The following is a 22719-nucleotide window of genomic DNA, read 5'->3' as shown; positions in this document are numbered from 1 at the left end:
TTGTGCAGACTGCTGTACAGTTATATAAAGTTATATTACCCATTTCACTGGTTTCAAATTTACCCACCCCTTACAAAGTATGTAAAAACAAACACAATAAACTGTGGTTGGTTGCTTTACATGTCTGTCAGACAGTCAAAACTCGGACTCTGCAACATTAAGACCCTATTACCTCACAGTGTGAATTCATAATCTGCTCTTGTATGAAATGGCACAAAAATCATTGCAAAATAACAAAATGTCCCATCCTGTCATCTAACGGTGACCTGCCCTTCAACAGTTAGATTTTGGTTTAATCTGACTGAAAATGTGGCACAATTCTTGGTCTGTCACGCTCTGTTGTCTTTCAGTTGACTTTAGTTTTGATAAACCTTTTAGAAAGCCCTTTAACTGTGAAGAGAGACAATTTGAGAGATAAGCAATGCTCTCTCTTTCAAAAAGCCAAATGATATCTGAAAGTGAGAGCGAGAGAGCTGGCAGCTGACGCAAAGCATCTCGTTTTCTTCTTTAAAGTTACAGTGTGCTTCTGAGTTAACAAACCATGGGATTGAGCTTTCCCACTACACTGCCTGTGCGCATATGCATACTCTCCTGCACACACACTTAGCTTGCAGGCTTTTGTTCTGCAACCTTTTGTGAAGCTCACCCTGGCTTCAGCAAAGCTCTGTGCCATTGAGTGAGACTAAAGTAGTCTCTCTCTCTCTCTCTCTCTCTCGCGTTCACTCCCCCTCCGCCCCCCAACACGCAGTCTGGCTCTTTGTCGCTATTTTTTTTTCCCGTCTCTTCACCTGACTTTAGCAGTCTGCCTCTTTCTTTCACTCTCTAACAAACGAACGCTCATGCTGTCTGAGTGTTTTCCAGCATTTGGTGGGATAATCTACCTTCCTGAAGATTTGGCTGAGCTTCCATAGCTTCTTCTTATCACTATGGGCTCATCAGAGCATATGCAGTTCTTGGCTTTCTACCAGAGAGAAAGAGAGAGAGAGACTCTTTCCATACAGGATCTCTCACGGAGACATTCCTTGGGTGGAAAAGGAAATCATGTCCTCCATCGCCCCCCATACGCCCAGAGCACATGTGCACACACATACACAAATATTCCTCCCTGTTTCAGTTCACATAATTGAGGATCCAACTACAATTCAGAATACAAAATTCATACACACATAGGAATCAAAATCTTTTAATTTTAGGATTATTTAACGTTTTAAGTAAAGAAACGTTATGATGTCAAATGAAGAAGAATTATTTGAGATTCTGCGCTATTTTCTAGGTCACTAATCAAATTTGTGAAATTGACCATATTAGCTCATTTGTACAATAGGTCAGATTTCCTTTCTTCCATTGATGCACACAAGATGCTCTTTGGAACATTCTCAAATCATGCTGTGATAACATGAAACTTCAGGTTCTTTATGCTAACTTGAGTGTATGCTGTCATTAGTTAAAGGAGGACACACCAAAGTAATTTTGAAATGTTAATTTTTCACTCAAATGGTTATGCTGATCAAATAATTTCTAATAAAATCGGAAACAGCAGGTTGACTTTTCTCTAGCTAAAATCGGTCTGTGCTTACCGAAATGTGAAACACTGCCCCCAGTAGCAAAAGTGGTGAGTGTTGCTGGGTGTATGGGCACTTATGAGCTCCATTTTCTGGGTGTAATGTCCACAGATAGGCACCAAAAGTGATTTGTGAAGTGAGTTGTTGTCAGCTGTACAGGCTGTAATACAGTGAAGAGGAATGCATATTTTATGAATTGTACTCCTTTACCCAAACCCCAAACCAAACCAGTGGAGTAAAAAAGCAATGTTAGAGGAAAAAATGCAACCACAGAATTGCACTTGTCACTGATTATATGAACACAATTATTCCTAGTTTCATTGAGGGATCTGAACCCGGGACTTCCACGCTGCTTATGCAACGTGCTTAAACACGTTGAAGCCAATCAAAAAAAGTCTGATAGGAGATGCCGCTTGTCAGTGAGTCGGGATAATGTGGCCAATAGTAGGGTACCGAAACTGTCGGAAACAACATGCAGACTTCCCCGTGTGTGTTGTTCACACAGTTAAATACTAGTAAATCCAAACCAGTGCATAATTCTCTATTTCTGCCTTCCTTCCACCCTGCAAAACCACAAACATACACATATATACTGCATGCATATCACATATACTGTATCTTACTACTTTAATCTCTTGCCATGCTTAGTAAGATTTAGGCCTTGGGTGAAAGTGTGGGATACAGAAACAATGTGCTTTTCAAATGGTTTCGATGGAAGTCTTCATTTGGTAGCATGCCAGCTGAGAATGCTGGCCAGATTTTTATTTTGTTTTGAATCAGTCAGTGCTCTGAAGAAGAAGAAAAAAAAACATGCATAAAATTATAAGTGTCAGTGCCAGACATGCATAAATGCATTCAACCACATCTGTCTCATTGTCAAGGGAAAGAGAAAAAAAAAGAGTTGTCAGTAGCTTAAATGTGTCACCAAACACTGAGTTTACTGATCAGTGAAAACATATTTGAAGTCCAATACTCACGCACACACCCACAGAAGCTTTAGCCAACAAGAAGCTGCCCTAAGGGCTGCAGCCAGATGTGTTTTATCTGTAAGGTGAAAGGTCAAGTAGATACAAATTGCATAAACTCATTCCCAGTAGCAAAACAACTTTCCACAGGGCTACAGATATGCATCTGATTGTTTCTTCTGGCTTAAACAACTTTAAATACTGCACAAACATATTTCAATTTGCTTCTTTATCTCTTCCCCTTCGCTTATACAAGAAAAAAAATGTTACATTAAAAATGTATTTGGTCACTCTTTTCCATGCAATTACAATAAATGGGAACTGGAGTTTTAAGCTTCAAAAATAATACAAAAGCACCATAAAAGTTTCTGAAAATTGGTACATGGTACACCTTAAGGCAAATTTGTTTTTTTCTGGTCTCAAAGTGTATCAAGATTCAAGAAATACATTTATTTATTTATTTTTTATATTGATGGAGCAACATAATTTGTGAGAAAAGAAATAACAACAGAAGGTTGTTTTCAATAAAATTAATCAAAAAAAAAAAAAAAAAAAAAGCGGCGAGGGGGCTTTTTACCCCATACCTGTGGTAAAAGGCCCGCAGGGGGGTTATATTGATATTGTGTAGATATAGGGGCAATAGTTGTAGGGCACAATTTGTCAACTTATGCAAATACTTTTGAAAGAGCAAGATGCTTTTTTGAGTAACAAATTAAGATATTACTTATTTAAAACACCCACATTTGACATTTCATTACATCTCAATATTCTATAAACAAATGAATATCCATTGTGATTGGGTCAGTCAAAGTGAGCCCAATTTGAACATTTTTCAAAACAAATCTATTCCCTCCACCTAAGAAAAACACTGTATTTTATAGGGGCCTGTAGCCCCTGCATCAGGGGGCTTTTTTTTTTTTTTTTTAATCACAAATACTATCCTTTCACTTATTGGACAGTTACTGATTCTTATATATATATATATATATATATATATATATATATATGTATATACACACACACACACACACACACACACACACACTACCGGTCAAAAGTTTTAAAACACTTACTCATTCTTTATTATAATTTTGTTTTTCTTCACATTTTAGAATAATAGTAAAGTCATCAAAACTATAGAATAACATAAATGGAACTATGGGAATTATGTTGTGACTAAAAAAATAAAAAATAAATCAAAACTGTTATATTTTAGCATCTTCAAAGTAGTCACCCTTTGCCTAGAATTTGCAGACTTGTACTCTTGATATTTTCTCAACCAACTTCTTGAGGTATCACCCTGGGATGCTTTTTAAACAGTATTGAAGGAGTTCCCATCTATATGCTGGGCACTTATTGGCTGCTTTTCTTTATTATTTGGTCCAAGTCATCAATTTCAAAAACTTTTTTTTTTAAATTACATTTTAGTTTTATAATGAAATAAATTAATATGGTGGCACAATTATATTTTTGTCTACAAAACTAATTTCAAACATTTAAGCATACGCCTTCAGATCAAAAGATTTTTAAGATCATGAGAAACATTTCAGTCAAGTGTTTCAAAACTTTTGACCGGTAGTGTGTGTGTGTATATATATATATATAACCCAATCGGGTGACAGATGTTGGTCTGTTTCTCACCTAAAGCTCTTGTATGGCTTCAGAATAACATAAAACTAATATAGCAAGTCATTTTGACACCGTTTATGATAATTTTATAGTGCTTTTGCAGTGTAAAAATCTCCAGTTCCCATTCACTGTAATTGCATGGAAAAGAGTGAGTACATTCTGCCTAACATCTCCTTTACACAGAAGAAAGGAAGTCATATAGGTTTGGAATGACATGAGGTTGGGTTATTGATGACAGAAAAATTAAAATCAAAATTAAAAAATTACTTTAAGTGAGACAGGTACAAAAAATGGCAGCAAACGTCAGGGATGTGCATCTCTGCAAACTGTTGAATTACTGGTTCAAAGCTAGTCAGGGGACCAAACACAACAAAATGATAGAGACCTAGAGGTCACCCGTACTTTTGTCCTTGAGCCAGGCATATCATGTCCTCTTATTTAAATTGATTCATAATGAAAGGGTTTTATTTACGCTGCAAACAAACAAAGTCTTTTAGACCACAACCTCAATATTTCAACTCAGCACGAGTCTGTTTTTAAGTTTTAAGCATTTCAATGTCAGAACAAAATTCCATCTAATTGAATTGTGTGATGTTTAAGCAAAGTAAATAAAATTTAAAATATTTAGGCTTTTTATTTCATTGTATTAAAGATTACTCAATTCAATATGATAGAAATTGTTATGAAATTAAAATACACAAATCTTAAAATTATTACTTTTAAATGTGTTTTAAAAAAAATCACATTAAATTTATTTTCTTGGCTCAAAGTAAAAAAACAGTGACTGTGAATAATGTTGAGTGGTTTGATTTTTGCACTGAACTACAAACACTGAAACACAATGTAACAGCAATGAATGGTTGCATGCCAAAAAAAATTTGAAAGGGAAATGTCATACCATTTTTTTTTTTTTTTTTTTCAGTTAAAATGAATGATTTAGAACAAGGCACACTGAACCTGGATGATCATACACAAATGTACTCAGTAATCTATTAATATTGTAAGTACATGAATTTATTAGTATGAAAACTGATGTTTGAAATAATGTAGGATTAGGGTTAAGGTTAAAATGAGCCATAAGTGTGAACCAAAAGAGAGACTTTTGATTAAGTTTTTATTCTTTCTGTGTTAACTTTGTTGTTTTTGTCAAACTTTTTGTCTTTGTTCAAAAACACAGCTGAAAACCGTGGGCTGTTTTTGCATCATCAAATAAAGGATGACAGGCCACATTGAGCACAGACAGAAACCATGTTCTCAGATTCTATCTGTTTGAAGGAGTCTCAGTTCTGATTGCTGCGTTCATCTGAATCATCTCTTCTAAATCACCTACTCCCACATCACAGCTTATTCGAAAGACAGCACGAAAAAGCTAGAAATCTGTGTCCAATCTGGTAGCAGAAAGGTGACAGCCAAATGTACTGTTCTAATTTTGAGACAGGCAAGCTCATTTAAATTAAGGCTCTGATGGGTATTTGCAACTGTTTTTCAAATTCTGTCTTTCACTTGGAACTTATTTGAAGGAAAAAAGTGCACTTTAAGTACCTGTGTTGCATTTTCGCAATTGTGTGGTTCTTATGTCGTTTTCTTGGTGTTCTTCTTGTCTCTTAAGTGCCATAGATTACATGTGGGCCTGCTTGTGAATCTGTCATGAAGTTGTAACGAACCCAACAGCACAGGTTCTCTATAGAAAAAAGGGGGGCGTAGAGGGGGCTGGAACCCCGGAGAGCAATAATGATTCCCATTTCAGATCCCCCACACAGGGGCTCTTGTCTCTGCCACGAGGGGCCTCTTCGAGGGTTTGTTTTCACTGTGTACTCAAAAATAAGTGGGAGCTGCAGAAGGGGGCCGGCCACTTTAAAAATTGAAATCATGGAAATTATTACAAAAAAAAAAAAAAAAAAAAAAAAAAAAATATGAAAACACTCATATCATCATCTTTTGCTTTCAGGACAATTTTGTTTCAGTACACAGCTGTCAAAGCATATTAAAGGCATGACATACAAAATGACACCCTAGCAAAATTTTCCAACAGAATACTACAGTTATTGTTCCTATAATAAAGCTATGGTAACTTGGTATTAGCCAGCACTGTCATTATAAAAGACATTCAAGTGATAAAAGGAATCTGTTAAAATCATGTTCAAACCCCTGAATTTCCATAGCTTATATGATTACTTTAATATGGTTACTTAGCTTGCCCTTGTGGTCAGCCACAATAAAACGTCTGTACAACAGTACTGCGGTGTCCCAAGTTGAACTTGTCTTTTCTCACTGCCCGTATAGCGCATGCAGTCTTTCACACATGCACGCACATATTACACACACTCCCCAGTGCTGCTGGTGACATATCGCAGAGCTCATTTAGAGACCAGCCCTTCAGTCAGCCATCTCTCTGCTGCTTTCGCTCACTTGGACAGGCACACGCTCTAATTACGTTTGGCAATCCTAGAGCAGTGTAGTTCTATCACTCTATCCGTGCCTAATATTTCTGGCGAGACTTTTAAACCAAAGACAGCGGTGATTGGGCGGCGGAGTCACGCGGTCCGCAGTCGCTTCGCCCTGCCTAGAGTCACCCAGTCAGTTAGGGGAAGGCGAGTCTGCCTATAAGCAGTTCTGTCTGTGGGGAGCTACCGTACGCACACATACACGCTAACGCGGACCTCCACATACAATTATTGTTAATTACTGAACCCTCTTTGGTCTTTTGAGATTTTTATTTTCCACCATGGGCGACAAAAAGAGCCCGACCAGGTAAGAACGCGTCAACGGTCCGTCGTTTCTGAGGCGATTTCGGTGTCCGCGCGCACGGTGGATTTTCGGATATATGTCTCGAGGAGTGTTTCTCCTTTTCTCTCAGTTTGTGTAGCTCGAGCGAGAAACAAGCACAGTTATGGCGGCTTTCTCTTTCTCACAGGGGACTCTTAACACTGCTCAGTCACTCTCAGACAAAGAGGAGATTTTTTTCTCTCCATGGTATACGCCTGGCCCTTTCGGACGGGCATTTTTAGTCGAAGTTCTAGGTGAAATGGACGTGTTTTGACTTTCAATTTCACGCCGTTCACCGAGGCGATATCTTTAGCTCGCTGGCTAACGTTAGCTGCCGTGCCAACGGACACCAATCCAGTCCCTTTAAGTGTATTGTATCTATGTTAAGCCCGCTGACTATGAGTCGCGGAGAATAACTAGTTAACTGGTTAGCGAGTGTTTCCAGTATTTTCCGGTTCTAATAATCCGTCCCCTGGCGTCAGAGATCTTCTGTCACTTTGTGCCAGGTGGTGTTTCTTCAGTTACATTAACGAATGTAAGTCGTGTTATATGCCAAACATGGAAGTTGACCTTAATGTTTTGGTATTTTTGTTATTCAAGGCCAAAAAGACAAGCCAAGCCCACAGCGGACGACGGCTTTTGGGACTGTAGCGTGTGCACTTTCAGAAACAGTGCCGAAGCGTTCAAATGCAGCATCTGTGATGTACGGAAGGGCACGTCTACCAGGTATGGGCATTTACATTGAACTGCAGCTACATAATCCACATCTAATCACTAATGCAGCTGATTTTGATGGATTACTTGTTGATTTATCATTAAGATTCATGGACATACTAGTCCTCCTCTCATGCAAGTTAAATGTCATGTATTGAGTGTGTGTGTGATGACTGGCACTAGATTGAATGTGGCAGCCAGCTTGCTCAGCCTTTGCACTGATAGGCAAATTGCAACTTTGTTTTAGAAGAAGAAGCCTTTATTTTTTTTCACACATTATACATAATTTTTTTGCTGCATATATACAGTAAAATAAATTTTTTTTTCACATAAGAGTGCAGGGTCAGCCATGACACAGCGCCCCTGGAGCAGATAGGGTCAAGGGCCTTGCTCAAGGGCCCAACAGTGGCATCTTGGCAGTGCTGGGGCTTGAACCCCTGACCTTCTGGTCAATAACCCAGAGCCTTAACTGCTGAGCCACCACTTAAGTTCTTTTACTTGCTCTATTTAAAACGCAGTTCATGGCTTCATTGTGACAGAATTTGTCTGCAGATCTGTGCGTTTTCCTGCAGCTCTGGAGACCTGGCTTTGCAGTGCTGCAGAGTGTTTGCATAGTGATCTTGCGTGGCTCTCGAATCAAGTTGGATTTCTTGTTGAAAGACATGACTGGTATTTGTTGCTGAATGTTGGGTTTGATTAAAGGGATTTAATGTCTGGGAGTGTTCATAAGTCCTATATTGTGCATGCTTGCCTCTCCCTTTAACTCCTGGAGAGATTTGCTATTCAGAACACAGGAAACTACTTTTCTTGGGGTTTATTTCTTTCTTTTTAAAGTGCAAGGAAATGTACAAAGGTCTATCAGCTGTCAAAATTCTTACTGTCTTCTAAAATGCTTTGTGGCTTAGGATTTGTCTGGCAGGTCTTTATATGTTCTTCTCACAGCCAAACATCATTAGCAGTGATGCTGAAAAGGCAGGTGTAGACATCTGTTAGAGCTCCACAAGTAAAGCAGTTTTTGTTTGTTAGATAAATTAGGCTAGATTATCATGATGTTCATTTTTAGCATCCATTAAAGTCTTAAGTAGACTAAGGACTTTAAGGTTGTCTTTCTGGTTTGTCGAAGTTGATGATTTGATTGTTCTTATTGATGTGCTATTCAGTAGGAATGCTCTGTCACTAACAGGTCTAGTTGTGCCAGGGCTAGGCCATTCATAAACAACGCATGTTAATGTGTTGGGTCTGCTTGAAATACTAGTCTTTTTCCTGTAAGCGAACATAGCAGAGTGTCCTATGTTCTACGTCTGTTTGGGCTCTGCTGTGTTTGTTATGATGTGTGAACCTGTCAACATTTCTCGTCAGCTGACTGATATGGTGTCTACAGCTATGAGTAATATACCGATCCCCATGCTCTAACCTTTTCATGTGCTCTTTTACACTTAGTGCTTTTCTGACATTTGAGGGAAAGAAGAGGTGTCAGGAGAATTGACACTTCAAAGCTGGGTAATTGTCAACGATTAGTCTATTTATTCCCTTCTCAACCAAGTAAAACTCATGGATATGTTTACACAATGCAAGCACAGTACGTTCATGGTAATGACAGGAAATGATGCCATGCGTGTCGGAAACCCCTCGTACATCTCTCCCTGGCAGCTGCCCAGCTCCTATCAATCTGTTGAATAGAATCACACGATATTGCTGATGAGAGCCGCTCTGTCTGTGTTTGATCAGTGCTGTCAGTCTTTGATGGATACAATTGTTTGCTGATGTAAGAAGCCTGGCTCCCTTTGTAATGAGGACTAATTAGCCATCTTGTCCACGTTTGATGTATTCCAGTGGTGCACGGGAGGGAGCGTCGGGGTGCTCGCATGGAAATGATACAGTCTACTACAAGTGTGCAGTGGTTTAGGCTCCCATCTCAGCATTTTTTTTTTTTGTCTTGGCTTCTCAATGACTGTTCCACTTGCCAATTATTTTATCTTTGTTGGTCTTTGGAGTTCAAAGAATGCAACAAAGATGCACTAGATTAGCAATGTTTTTGTCATGTAAGAAAGGTCTGTATAAAGTCACTGATTGCACACATTGATTCAGGTAGATCGATCATTTTCTTGCAGTGTGATGAGTTTCTTAGTGAACTCTGCTATTGGAGAGTGTGCACAGCGTCAGTATACCAAGATGATAATTAAAGGCAGCTTTTACAGAAAGAGGATATTTGAGCACAACAGAAGCAAACCAGTCTCTTTTGCTCACTTATTGACTCTCACTAACTGATTAAACCTCAGAAGGGATCAGATTTTCACTTATGGGAGGACTTATCAGTTTGACAGTGTCTGAAAGGAGTATTCTTGATGTTCAGCTCAGTCGACAGCATTTGTGGCATAATGTTGTTTACCACAAAAATTAATTTTGACTTGTCCCTCCTTTTCTTAAAGCAAAAATCTGGGTCACAGTAAGGCACTTACAATGGAAGTAAATGGGGCCAATCTCTCCTTTTTTTTCTTTTTTTTTAAAAGGAGGGATGTCAATTATTTTTTGTGGTAATCAATATTATGCCACAAATGCTGTCTGTTGAGCTTAACTTGTATTGAACCTGAATATTCCTTTACTTACTGTGTTGAATGCATACAAACAGGCTATATGTGGCTTGTAAATAGGGGCGTGCTTGTGTGCACACAATTTGCAGGATTGTATGAGTTGGATGACAGCTTTGCCGGAGGACATGTCTCTTACTGTTTTTTCCCCACACAGCAACTGTACACTACATAGAGTCAGTCACCTTGTGTTTACATGGCAGTAGAGGTTATCTTGGGTCATGCTACTGTCATCCAGGTGGAAATCCATACTGAATCACTGCAGGTTTCTTGAATGATGTGTAAGATGTGGTGTGGACTGAATATTATTCATGCTGTAGCCCTCTACGTAGCAAGTAATTCACTCGCATATGCGAGTAAATTTCGCACTATGCGATTAAAATTAGTCTGTTATTAGCCACTGGCAAGTAAATATTAATATTCCACTTGCCAGTGATTGAGTTGTGAAGTGTCGAAGCACAAAGATCCTTTTACTGAATATAAAGCAGGCGATTAAGAGGCTGGATTCTGCCTTGTCATTCCTGCATGGTGTCTCATGAGCGTGCAGCAAAACGTGTTTGTGATTCATTCAGTTGAACTCTGAGGGTCTCATGGAACTGCACTGCGGACATCACCAGAGCAGCTCTCTTGAGAGCGCGTGAAGATGAACCGCTTTTCAAGCGCTCTGTTGTTCGCGCCATCTACAGAGGCTCGTGCCAAACTCCAGCGAAAATATAAGTGAGGTATAAACTTATTATTTAATAGTGAACGCAAAACGCTCCAGTTTTACTTCCATTTAACGACTGTGTAATGGTAAATGTCCGTGGTCATGCGCACCTACTCTGTTTCTATGGAGATGATAAAATGCAAGAAACAGAATCTCAAAGTCTTCCTTCATGATAAATAAGGGCTCGTGAGTTAACTGGAGAGCCTTTAAATAAAGTTAAAGTGTGAAGGATTTAAGACTGCCATTGCATAATATAATATCATGTAATGTAATATAATAGCTAAACAGGCTGGCTGGGTTACAAAACAAACAAATGAAAAAAAAAACTGTGAAAGCGTAAAATGGACCAAGACTAAATCTGAAAATAAGAGTTTAGAAATATTTTGATAATTAAAATATTTTAATTATTTTGAAATGTGTACTTTTATATTTGATTGCCATTCATATGTTTTTGAAGGCTGAAAAGGAAATCATATAGGCCTACACTTATTAATCATCAGCACAGTTTCATAATTGTGACAGCCTTAAATTTCATTATTAGGTTCCAATCTTGTGAATTTCTTGTTAAAAATGTGTATGAAATTTCAAACAGGGACAACAGATTGTATCATTATTAAAAATGCAATTTCATGACCATATAAATGTGTAAATTTTAAAAAAGCTAAAATGTGATTATAATGATAAGTCTAAATATAAAAATAAAATGTACAATATTCTATATAATATTCTTGCGTGAAGTCATATATATGAAGAGACCCCCTTTCTCGGTTTGCTTAATATCTTTTTCAGTTGCATTGCGCTTGCATGTCATCAACAGTCTGGCGAGTAAAAACAAAAATTTACTAGCCAACGGCGATTCTTTCTTCAACATGACCGTAGAGGGTTGTGCTGTAGCCCTGTCGAGTTTGAGCCGCCTGAAACAACAAATGTTAATGTTACATATTGTCAATAATCTGAATGAAAAACAAGACTTTTGAGCTTCAAGAAAAGTTTCAGAACATATCAAAATCAAATTTCCTCGCACAGTATTCCTCGTAGACCTCAAAGCATTGTTTTAATATTAGGCTACATTGGAATCCTGGAAACAGTAGTGAAGAATGCGACACCTTGTTTCAGGTATCAGATTCCGTGGTTTCTTTGTTTTAAGATGTATATCAGTTTCCACAGGTTAGAGGGAAGAATCCATCAGGGGTTTTCTTAAGTTGATTGATGTACAGGATCGGGGGAAGTGCCATTTGGGCTTTGTGTTACTTTGATTATCAGCATGGTGTACATTACTTTTACTTACCCTGAAGGTACTTGCCAGGTCCCAGCCAAAGTATTCCCAAAGAATAGGTTTCCAAGTTGGGTTTGTGAATTGTTTGCTATAGGTTTGGTCCTCTCAGTTCCTCTTGTGAGCACTTCCAGTCTCACTCTCTGAACAGGCTGTTTAAAGGCATAGTTCACTCAAAAATGAAAATTCTGTTATCATACATCCTACTCATCCTTATGTTGTTCCAAACCCACATGATTTTCTTTCTTCTATGGAAAACAAAAAATATGTTGGGCTGAATGTTTGCTTCAGTCACCATTCACATTGCATTTTCCCCCATACAAAAAAAAAGGAGAAAGTCATCTCTTAAGCGTTGACACAGAGTAGGAAAAAATAGTTTGATATTGCTTTAAAATAACAAAGATGTGCACCAAGTGGCAAACCGAGCAGGTGGAATATTAAATATGTCACAGTTCAAGAATTTGAAGCAGTCTGTTCAGTTGGTGTGTACTCATTCATGATTTGCTGGGCAATTAAGGTTTTAAGTGCCTTGTTCCGCTTGGAATAAGATAATATTGTCTTGACACTATTGACTTATGAAATCAACAAGGATGACTTAGATCTGTGTGTGTGTGTGTGTGTGTGTGTGTGTAATTGACAGAGCAGATATTTGCAATCCAGTAATTTTCATCACCTTCGCTTCAGTGCAGATTGTTGAAGATAATGGAATTACATAATCAGGCTGCGCTAACACAGTTCAGTTCTGAGTCAAATTGTACTTATCCACTGTTATCAGCATTTAGACCTACTCTAAACCACAGGCATAAGCTTTTAATCTACACCAATGTGTTAATTGGAGGTTTAAAACATCTTAGTGAGATTGAAGACATTTAAGAAAATGAGCACAATAGTCATCTCTCACTAGAGACAGAGAATAGGAGACATGCATACATAAAGGAGACTTAATCTGCTTATAGAAGTAAAATAGAGGTGTTGAGTAATTATAATGTATAAATATAATTTTGTGTTGTCCAGGGTGATTAATCGGCTGATATTTTGCCATTTTGAGGTTTTTGCCATTTTCTTTTGCCCAAGTGACAGCATGCTCTAGAGCTGGCATGGACTCTGCAGGTTTAAGCATAACCTGATGATCCATGTTATCCAAGCATGATTTTAAATGTTTGAAAGAGCATTTTGAGTGCTTCAGTGCAAGCTAGGAATCTGACCTCTTTTATGAAGGAGTGACCTTGAAATCATGCAGAATCGTTAATATCTCAATTAATATTTCTTATTAATTTTGTCATAACATTTTTGTTTTAAATGTTTTAAAATGCTATATAATGCTCTGTTTATTTCCAGGTTTAAATAGATTTTTAATTCCAGATTTTTAAAGAATTCTCTTTTGGACTGAATTTCGTCATACCCTACTTTCTATAGATATCTGTATTTGTAATTGAAAAACCCATATTGATTACACACTAGTACTAAGGTTAAACAGAGTGTGTGTGTTTGGGTGGGCTGAAATTGCCCAGAAAGAGATTTAAAGACAGAGATATTGCTGGCTATGTGATTCTGGAGAGAGACAAGGCATCAGGGAGAAGATTAAAAGGGACAAAAAGAAAGGAGAGAGTCGGTGAATGAGCATGAGAAAGTGAGTGTGTTGTGTGTGTGTGTGTGTGTGTGTGTGTGTGTGTGTGTGGAGGTGGGGGGGGTCTGCATGCAGAGTTTGATGGACGGCACTGTTGGGATGTGCTCACTCAGCCAAGAGGCTCTCAGAGGGAAGGCAGAACGGAGCACATCATTACCCAGTGCAGGGAAGCACTGGACTCACCCTCCTTCAACTCTCCCTGTTCTCCTCACCCACTTGTCATTCAGTCAGTGCAACAGAGGAGACTGCCATTTGTCTGACTCATTCATATATCACATAACCACTGGCAGTGACATTCAGTGACCACACTTAATCAACTAACTGAGTAGATCTGAAGCTGTTCTGATTGAGGCACGCTGCCTCTCTGTATTCTGCGGAATGGCGTGTTGATGAAGATGGTAAACCAGACAATGGAAGTCGGTGTGACTGACAGCTCCTCTTGATATGAGCTGGAATTTGTTTTTTGCCTGAGGAAATATACTATGAAGCCGTTACAGTCTCCGGCTCTGCTTGTATAGATGTTAGCGCTAAGAGGATTAGGCTTAATTTATTGCTTGCTGATGTGTTCTCAATGAACTATTGAAGTTCTACAGAGCAATAAGGGTACGTATTCTCGGATCATGTATGTACTCTGTCAGAAAAAGTGCAAAATTAGTAACTTTAGGGGTACAATGGCTTGTCACTGTGGCAGTACGCTCAAAGGTACATCAGTGTACCCTCAAACGTGGGTGCATTTTCATACCCTTACAGCTTGTACCTTTTAAGAGGCAAATATGTTCCCTTGGTAAATAACTTGTACCTCAGTGATATGGTACTATAATTTACCCTTGGAAAAGGTGCAGATTTGGCCTTTTAAGGGTACTGCCCCAGTGACAAGCACTTTGTATGACAAATTTGTACTCGGTAAAGCATATTAAAAACTGCCAACTTGATGTTTAATCACATTAATTTAATAACATGAAACATTCAACAATTTCACATTTCTCACATTTCTGTTCACAGTGTCACAGAATTAACACTTTAAACATCTTAGAATCACAATTTGTCATCAATTACAGTAGGATACATATTTTTTTTTAAGCAATTTCACTTTAAAAATATTACTACACATTTCATTTTAAATTAAGTACCCTTTAATACTCACCCAAAAATACATTTTACGAGCACATAAAAGGAGTGGTTTTAATGAACATCACAGGCTATCTTTTCAACACAATGGCAGTTGAAAGTACCTTAGTTTAAAGCTAAATAAAAAGGACAAAATGAACATGTGAACACACAAACCACTTTGAAGGAGCTTCTCTCATTTCAGGTTGTTTCTCACAAAAAAAATAAAATATATTGTGTGCCTTCAGACGACTTGAAATTAGACGCATTATGACATTTTTGGGTCCTAGGTGATGATGAAGAAGAATCTTTCCTGAACTTTTGAGATTTTATTTGATAGCACAGGATATTTGACTATATAGTGGCCCCAAAAATATTTGCCACACTTTTAATGTATGAATATCACTGCATTAGAACAAAATATCAAACTAAATGGCATCAGCAAATGATGCTAGACCTTTTTTATTTTTTTATTTATTTATTTATTTTTTTTTTTGCAGAATTCTTTTTGGGATATCTTTAGCATGTGCTATTTTTTTATTTATTTTTTATATATAAATACCACTTGGTTTGCAGTGGTTATCTAATGCAATGGCATTCTTACATTTTAAAATGTGACTTTAGTGTCCAAATACTTATTGGGTCCACTGTCGCTACAAGTTTTAGTAAAGTGTGGGAGTACAACTAAGTATTGAAACATGGCTCTATGTGCAAAAGTGAATCAAAGGCGAAGTTTAGTGACAAGACATGGTTTTCTATTTGAGCACTGAGCTAAAAGTGCTTCTTTGTTGCGTTTCTTCTTATTAGTTTAACAGAGCTGGCCAGTCTAGACATAAATATTCAGTATATTATTGCCTTGAATAGGGTGCACATTGCACAGCATTTAGCCTGTTTGCACTAATTGGAAACATGACCTATAATTATACAGGTCGGAGGAAAAGCCGGGACGCAAGGTTGAGTGAGTCTGTTTGAAAAGGGATGAGAGCCTTGAAAGAGTGAAATGATAAGTAACGTGGAAAAGCCTCTACTGATAGATGGATCCCTATATGTGCTAAACATAAACACCACACCTGGCTTGCATTCTTGAGTGATGAGAGGAATTGTGTGGTTTCCTGTGTTGAAAGGTCAGACAACCTAGGGAAAACCCTCAGAAAGAGATGCTTAGAGAGAGATTATTTATTTATTTCTTTGGCTAGTTAGCTGCACAATTGATTGGAAAAATAATCAAAGTTATTCATAATAATATTAATAATTGAGAAAGTGTCAATTACAGCATTCCATTTAGGTGTGCTCCTGTTACGTCAAAGGTTTCAAATGAAAGTCTTTGGGGCCCATAACTTTCAAGCTTTAAAAAAGGAAATAAAGGCAGCATAAAAGCAATCTATATGAATCGAGTGGTTTAAACCACGTCTTCTGAAGCGATAGGATTGGTTTTGTTGAGAAACAGGCCAAAATGTAAGTCCTTATTCACCAAAAATCTTCACTTATGTTTTAATCCATTCCACAGTTTTCCCCAAAATCAGTGCAGAAGTCCACAGATTCCACCTGGGCCTGATTATAGGCTATTTGGTCTCTTTTACCTTGCTATCAGCTAACTGCTATGTTTTCACATTGCATTTCACATTCACATCCAGCGAGAATGGTTAGATGTCACGGTTAGATTTCCACACGCAGTTGAGATCTACCCCCAAGGGAGCAATTTCCTCAGGGAAGAAGGGCAGAATCTCTCCAGAAGGTGGAGATGAATGTTTAATATCCTCCACCCAGTCAAGAGCGACAGCGCAGGAACCTAGGGCCTGTTTTCTAGTTGCTCTCATCTCTCAATCTTAGTTCTCTACAGCAGGCACAGAGCCACTAATCGCTTAGTAGAATGGCTTATGGGAGCCCAGTCCCAGAGCTTGTTCAACAAGCACACACATGGCTGCTTCATCGTCCCCCATCGTTAAGCCAAACGCTTAAAGTAGGATGTAACGGTATGAAATTTTTATGGAATGAAAACCATTACAAAAAAATACCTTGGTATCATGGTATTATGGTGCTTATCATATAAACCTTTAATTTTATGTTTGGCACATGTCTGATAAACACACAAAAAATGTTTTGTTATAACAAGTTCTTTAACTTCATTTTTTATTTCTTTAGAACACTTTCTTAATCACATGATCATAAACATAAGATAATCATAAAACAAGTTTATAAATAATCCACACAACTCCAGTTGACAAATAAAGTTCTTCTGAACCCAAACGATTGATTTATTTTTAGAAACAAAATAATACTTATATACTTTAACTATAAATGTTTGCTTCCGTACATCTCTGTGACACGCGCTCATGAGAGGGATGACGTAAGCTTGTTGGTAAGGTCACGCGTCACGTGGAGGAGTCGGGAAGCGTGATTATTTTGATGCACCCTAAATACGCATTTTGGACCGTCAAAAAATGGAGTACATTCACTTGCATTGTTTAAAAGAGGAGGCCGGAAATGAAATCCTAAAAAACTTAAATTCTGTTTTGATGAAGAAAGAAACTCGGATACATCTTGGATGGCCTTAGGGTGAGTAAATTATCAGCAAATTTTCATTTTTGTGTGAACTTGCCTTTAATGCTGCTATGCCAGAGGATCAAAGCACTCCGGTAACTGCCACTGGATGTAACAGTCATGTTCGCAATGAAAGTGATGCAAGAGGCTTTCTTTGAGGAGAAAACTGTATTAAGACAGAATGATATCATGGAGAATGTCACGGAAAGTTTCGAGATATGTTCTGGTTATATTTCACCAGAAAAGAAAATAAGACATTATATTTTGCATTTAAGTAGATTAAGCTTGTTAGGATTATTAAGATTTTGTTGCTTTGTGACATTATTTTCCTGACATCTAAGCCACCCATTTTTTGTCATGAAAATGTCACAACACAACGTCTCCGACTTGGTGAGATTTATGCCTATATTTGTGACCTGTATACATTAAGAGTACTACAGTTTTGCACAGCATTCTGCTGTATGAAAGGAACTCGCTGCTGAAAAATCCTTAGATATATATATATATATATATTTTTTTTAGCCTTAATAGAGTCCTCCATCTGAGATGAATTAAATTCTCATGCTCGTCAGAAAGCTTTCTCTTGTAAATAGGATCAGTAGAGAAGTCTGGGTTTAGTTTAACAAGGCTTATCCTTTAAATGCCAACAGATTGCTTTTTAGATCGCAAGCTGTCTATAAAGGTACTGCCTTGCAGTCCAGCGCTGTGCATAAGTAGGTTATCAACAGTTACCTTTGAGAGATGTATCCTATTGACCTTACTGTCTGCTCTCCAGGGCGTTTTGTGCTTCCAGTGCATGCAAGAGTCAATGACAGTGATTGCCTGGTTATGCAGCACTTGAAATGGAGAGCTGTGTTAATTGAGGGCGTTTTCTAGCCTCTCTTCACTGGAGCATTCTGTCATTCTGTCTTGTCTCTACAAGCAATCTGTTTCATTTAACGCTTTGGTAATATACTGCACCGCTAACATTTGTGTAACTGAAGCCTGTGCACACTATCTCTCGGAAATGCCAACCGCTTAAGCAATTAAAGAGTCTCTTTTGTGAGGTGTTAATAATTACAGCATCAGTTAAAAACTGACATGCCACTGTCAGGTTATTTTCAGATCAAGGCTTGTGTTTTCATTATTAGAAATGCCCAGTCATAAGAAAAGACATTATTTAAAGGAAAGTTCATAGAGACATCTTCAAATAAGGACTGGCTTGATATTTGGCCCTCATATTTGGTCTGTTCTCTTAATTTGTTTATCAATATTAGTGTCTAATTTGTGATGCTGGTAAATATGGCTTAATATGCAGCAGAGAAAGGCCTTTTTGAAGTTTTTGTTTGGTTTGTAACATTTAATAGTACATTCATGCATTTTGCTGTTCTGAAGTTGAGTTTCAGGTTAAACTGAACATGTTTTGGTGTCTCATTAGACTAGAGATGCTGTGGTGTGAGTTTTTGATGATTAGATTTAAGGATGTCTTCCCTGTAACACACAGCGTTGAGATTGCCTGCAATGACAACAAGCTCAGTCCGATGATGCTGTGACACACCACCCCAGACCATGATGGACCCTCCACCTCCAAATCGATCCCGCTCCAGGGTACAGGCCTCGGTGTAACACTCATTCCTTCGACGATAAACGCGAGTCCGATCATCACCCCTGGTGAGACAAAACCGTGACTTGTCAGTGAAGAGCACTTTTTGTCAGTCCTGTCTGGTCCAGCGAAGGTGGGTTTGTGCCCATAGGCGATGTTGTTGCCGGTGATGTCTGGTAAGGACCTGCCTTACAACAGGCCTACAAGCCCTCAGTCCAGCCTCTCTCAGCCTATTGCGGAAAGTCTGAGCACTGATGGAGGAATTGTGCGTTCCTGGTGTAACCCGGGCATTGTTGTTGCCATCCCGTACATGTCCCGCAGGTGTGATATTCGGATGTACCGATTCTGTGCAGGTGTTGTTACACGTGGTCTGCCATTGCGAGGATGATCAGCTGTCCTTCCTGTCTTCCTGTAGCACTGTCTTAGGTGTCTCACAGTACGGCCATTGCAATTTATTGCCCTGGCCACATCTGCAGTCCTCATGCCTCCATGCAGCATGCCTAAGGCACATTCACGCAGATGAGCAGGGACCCTGGGCATCTTTCTTTTGGTGTTTTTCAGAGTCAGTAGAAAGGTCTCTTTAGTGTCCTAAGTTTTTATAACTGTGACCTTAATTACCTACCGTCTCTAAGCTGTTAGTGTCTTAATGACCGTTCCACAGGTGCAATCATTAATTGTTTATGGTTCATTGAACAAGCATGGAAAACATTGTTTAAACCCTTTACAATAAAGATCTGTAAAGTTATTTGGATTTTTACAAAATTATCTTTACAGTGTCCTGAAAAAGGGATGTTTCTTTTTTGCTGAGTTTATATATATATATATATATATATATATATATATATATATATATATATATATATATATATATTAGTTGAAGTCAGAAGTTTAAATACACCTTAGCCAAATAAAGTTTATTCACAATTCCTGACATTTAATTGCAGAAAACATTCCCCGTCTTAGGTCAGTTAGGATCACTACTTTATTTTAAGAATGTGAAATGTCAGAACAATAATAGATAATATGATTTATTTCAACTTATTTCTTTCATCACATTCCCAGTGGGTCAAAAGTTTACATTCACTTTGTTAGAATTTGGTAGCATTGCCTTTAAATTGTTTAACTTGGGTCAAACATTGTGGGTAGCCTTCCACAAGCTTCTCACAATAATTTGCTGGAATTTTGGCCCATTCCTCCAGACATAACTGGTGTAACTGAGTCAGGTTTGTAGGTCTCCTTGCTCGCACATGCTTTTTCAGTTTTGCCCACAAATTTTCTATTTGTTTGAGGACAGGGCTTTGTGATGGCCACTCCAATACCTTGACTTTGTTGTCCTTAAGCCATTTTGCCACAACTTTGGAGGCACGCTCGGGGCCATTGTCCATTTGGAAGACCCATTTGCGACTGAGCTTTAACTTCATGGCTGATGTCTTGAGATGTTGCTTCAATATATCCTCATAATTTTCCTTCCTCAATGATGCCATCTATTTTGTGAAGTGTACAAAAAAAACCTCCTGCAGCAAAGTGCCCCCACAACATGATGCTGTTATCCTCATGGTTCACAGGATGGTGTTCTTCAGCTTGCAAGTCTCACCCTTTTTCTCCAAACATAATGATGGTCATTATGGCCATACAGTTAAATTTTTGTTTCATTAGTCCAGAGGACATTTCTCCAGAAAGTAAGATCTTTGTCCCCATGTGCACTTGCAAACTGTAGTCTGGCTTTTTTATGGCGGTTTTGGAGCATTGTCTTCTTCCTTGCTGAGCAGCCTTTCAGGTTATGTCGATATAAGACTCGTTTTACTGTGGATGTAGATACTTGTCTACCTGTTTCCTCCAGCATCTTCACAACGTCCTTTGCTGTTGTTCTGGGATTGATTTGCACTTTTCGCACCAAACTACGTTCATGTCTAGGAGACAGAATGCGTATCCTTCCTGAGCAGTATAATGGCTGCGTTGTCCCATGGTGTTTATACTTGCGTACTATTGTTTGTACAGATGAACGTGGTACCTTCAGGCGTTTGGAAATTGCGCCCAATGATGAACCAGACTTGTGGAGGTTCAAAAAATTTATTCTGAGGTCTTGGTTGATTTCTTTTGATTTTCCCATGATGTCAAGCAAAGAGGCACTGAGTTTGAAGGTAGGCCTTAAATTACATCTACATGTACACCTCCAATTCAGTACACCTATCAGAAGCTAATTGGCTAATTGTCTAAAGGTTTGACATCCTTTGCTGGAATTTTCCAAGCTGCTTCAAGGCAAAGTTAACTTAATGTATGTAAACTTCTGACCCACTGGAATTGTGATGTAGTCAATTAAAAGTGAAACAATCTGTCTGTAAACAATTGTTGGAAAGATTACTCATGTCATTCACAAAGTAGATGTCCTGAATGACTTGCCAAAACTATAGTTTGCTAATATTAAATCTGTGGAGTGGTTAAAAAATGAGTTTGAGTGACTTCAACCTAAGTGTATGTAAACTTCTGACTTCAACATACACACACTCACCAGCCACTTTAGTACACCTGGTTGATGTGAACATTAACTGAAGCTCCTGACCCATATCTGCATGATTTTTTACGTTACACTGCTGCCACATTATTGGCTGATTAGATAATCGCATGACTAAGTAGAGGTACAGGTGTACCTAATAAAGTGACCGGTGAGTGTGTGTGTGTGTATATATATATATATATATATATATATATATATATTTACAGTACTGTGCAAAAGTTTTAGGCACTTAAGATGTATCACAAAAACATTTGTCATAAGATGATTATTTATATCTTCAGCTTTAGTGTGTCAATAGGAAAATTACATTTTAGACTCCCAAACATTACTTTTGCAAATAGAAAAGATTAGAATAGAAGAGCAGGGAGTCCTGCAACAGATGTCATGGCCCCCACAAAGCCCCCCACTGAACATCGAATCAGTCTGTGATTACATGAAGAGACAGAAGCAATTGAGACAGCCTAAATAGATAGAAGAACTATGGTGAATTCTCCAAGAAGCTTGGAACATCCTATCTGCCAACAACCAAGAAAAACTGTGTCCAGGTGTACCTCGGAGAATTGGGGCTGTTTTAAAGGCAAAGGTGGCCACACCAAATATAGATTTAGCTTCATGTTTACTGGACTTTGTATGACATTAAGTGATAAATGAAAACATTTTTTTTATTATTATTATTATTATTTTTGAAGACATCCTCACTATGCAACATTTTTCACAAGTGCCTAAAACATTTGCACAGTGCTGTGTCTGTCTGTCTATCTAATCTAAATCCTAATTTAATTGAAACCCCAAATGCAGTTTATTGTGCTTCCAAAATACCAATAATTACCAGATTTGGTAGATAACACAGGGCTTTTAATTAGAAACAAGCCCAATATACAATGGGGCACTTATTTTGAAATGTCTATACTCACAGGTGCCCTCACAGATTGGAAAAACAAAATATGCATTCTTTCTATCATGAACACTACAAAGTGTATTCAGGTAATCTGGTAGTCAGTTGTGAAATCACAGATGGCTGAAAGTGACTGATTCAAACTGCTAATCTGAGCTCCTAAATTCAAACCAGTTTCGTGAATCTTTATGGCTGATTCATTAAAATCCCTTATCAAAGGAGCCATTTGTTCGCAAATAAGACATCATG

At 38.1% G+C, this 22719-nt stretch overlaps 1 protein-coding gene across 1 annotated transcript in view; it reads left to right on the top strand.

The window, feature by feature from the left end:
• The first annotated feature begins 6713 nt into the window (after positions 1-6713).
• LOC127449122 (RING1 and YY1-binding protein B) overlaps positions 6714-22719 on the top strand; it is a 38822-nt gene continuing 22816 nt past the window's right edge. Inside the window, exons 1-2 of the mRNA XM_051712314.1 lie at positions 6714-6907; positions 7523-7648. Of these exons, the coding sequence (XP_051568274.1) occupies positions 6882-6907; positions 7523-7648 (152 nt within the window). The 5' untranslated portion in view covers positions 6714-6881. The remainder of the gene's footprint in view (positions 6908-7522; positions 7649-22719) is intronic.

Source organism: Myxocyprinus asiaticus, chromosome 12 (genome assembly GCF_019703515.2).
Source record: "Myxocyprinus asiaticus isolate MX2 ecotype Aquarium Trade chromosome 12, UBuf_Myxa_2, whole genome shotgun sequence".
Lineage (NCBI taxonomy): Eukaryota > Metazoa > Chordata > Actinopteri > Cypriniformes > Catostomidae > Myxocyprinus > Myxocyprinus asiaticus.
Note: the sequence above shows the minus strand (reverse complement) of the source record. Positions and strands in the feature narration are given on the sequence as shown.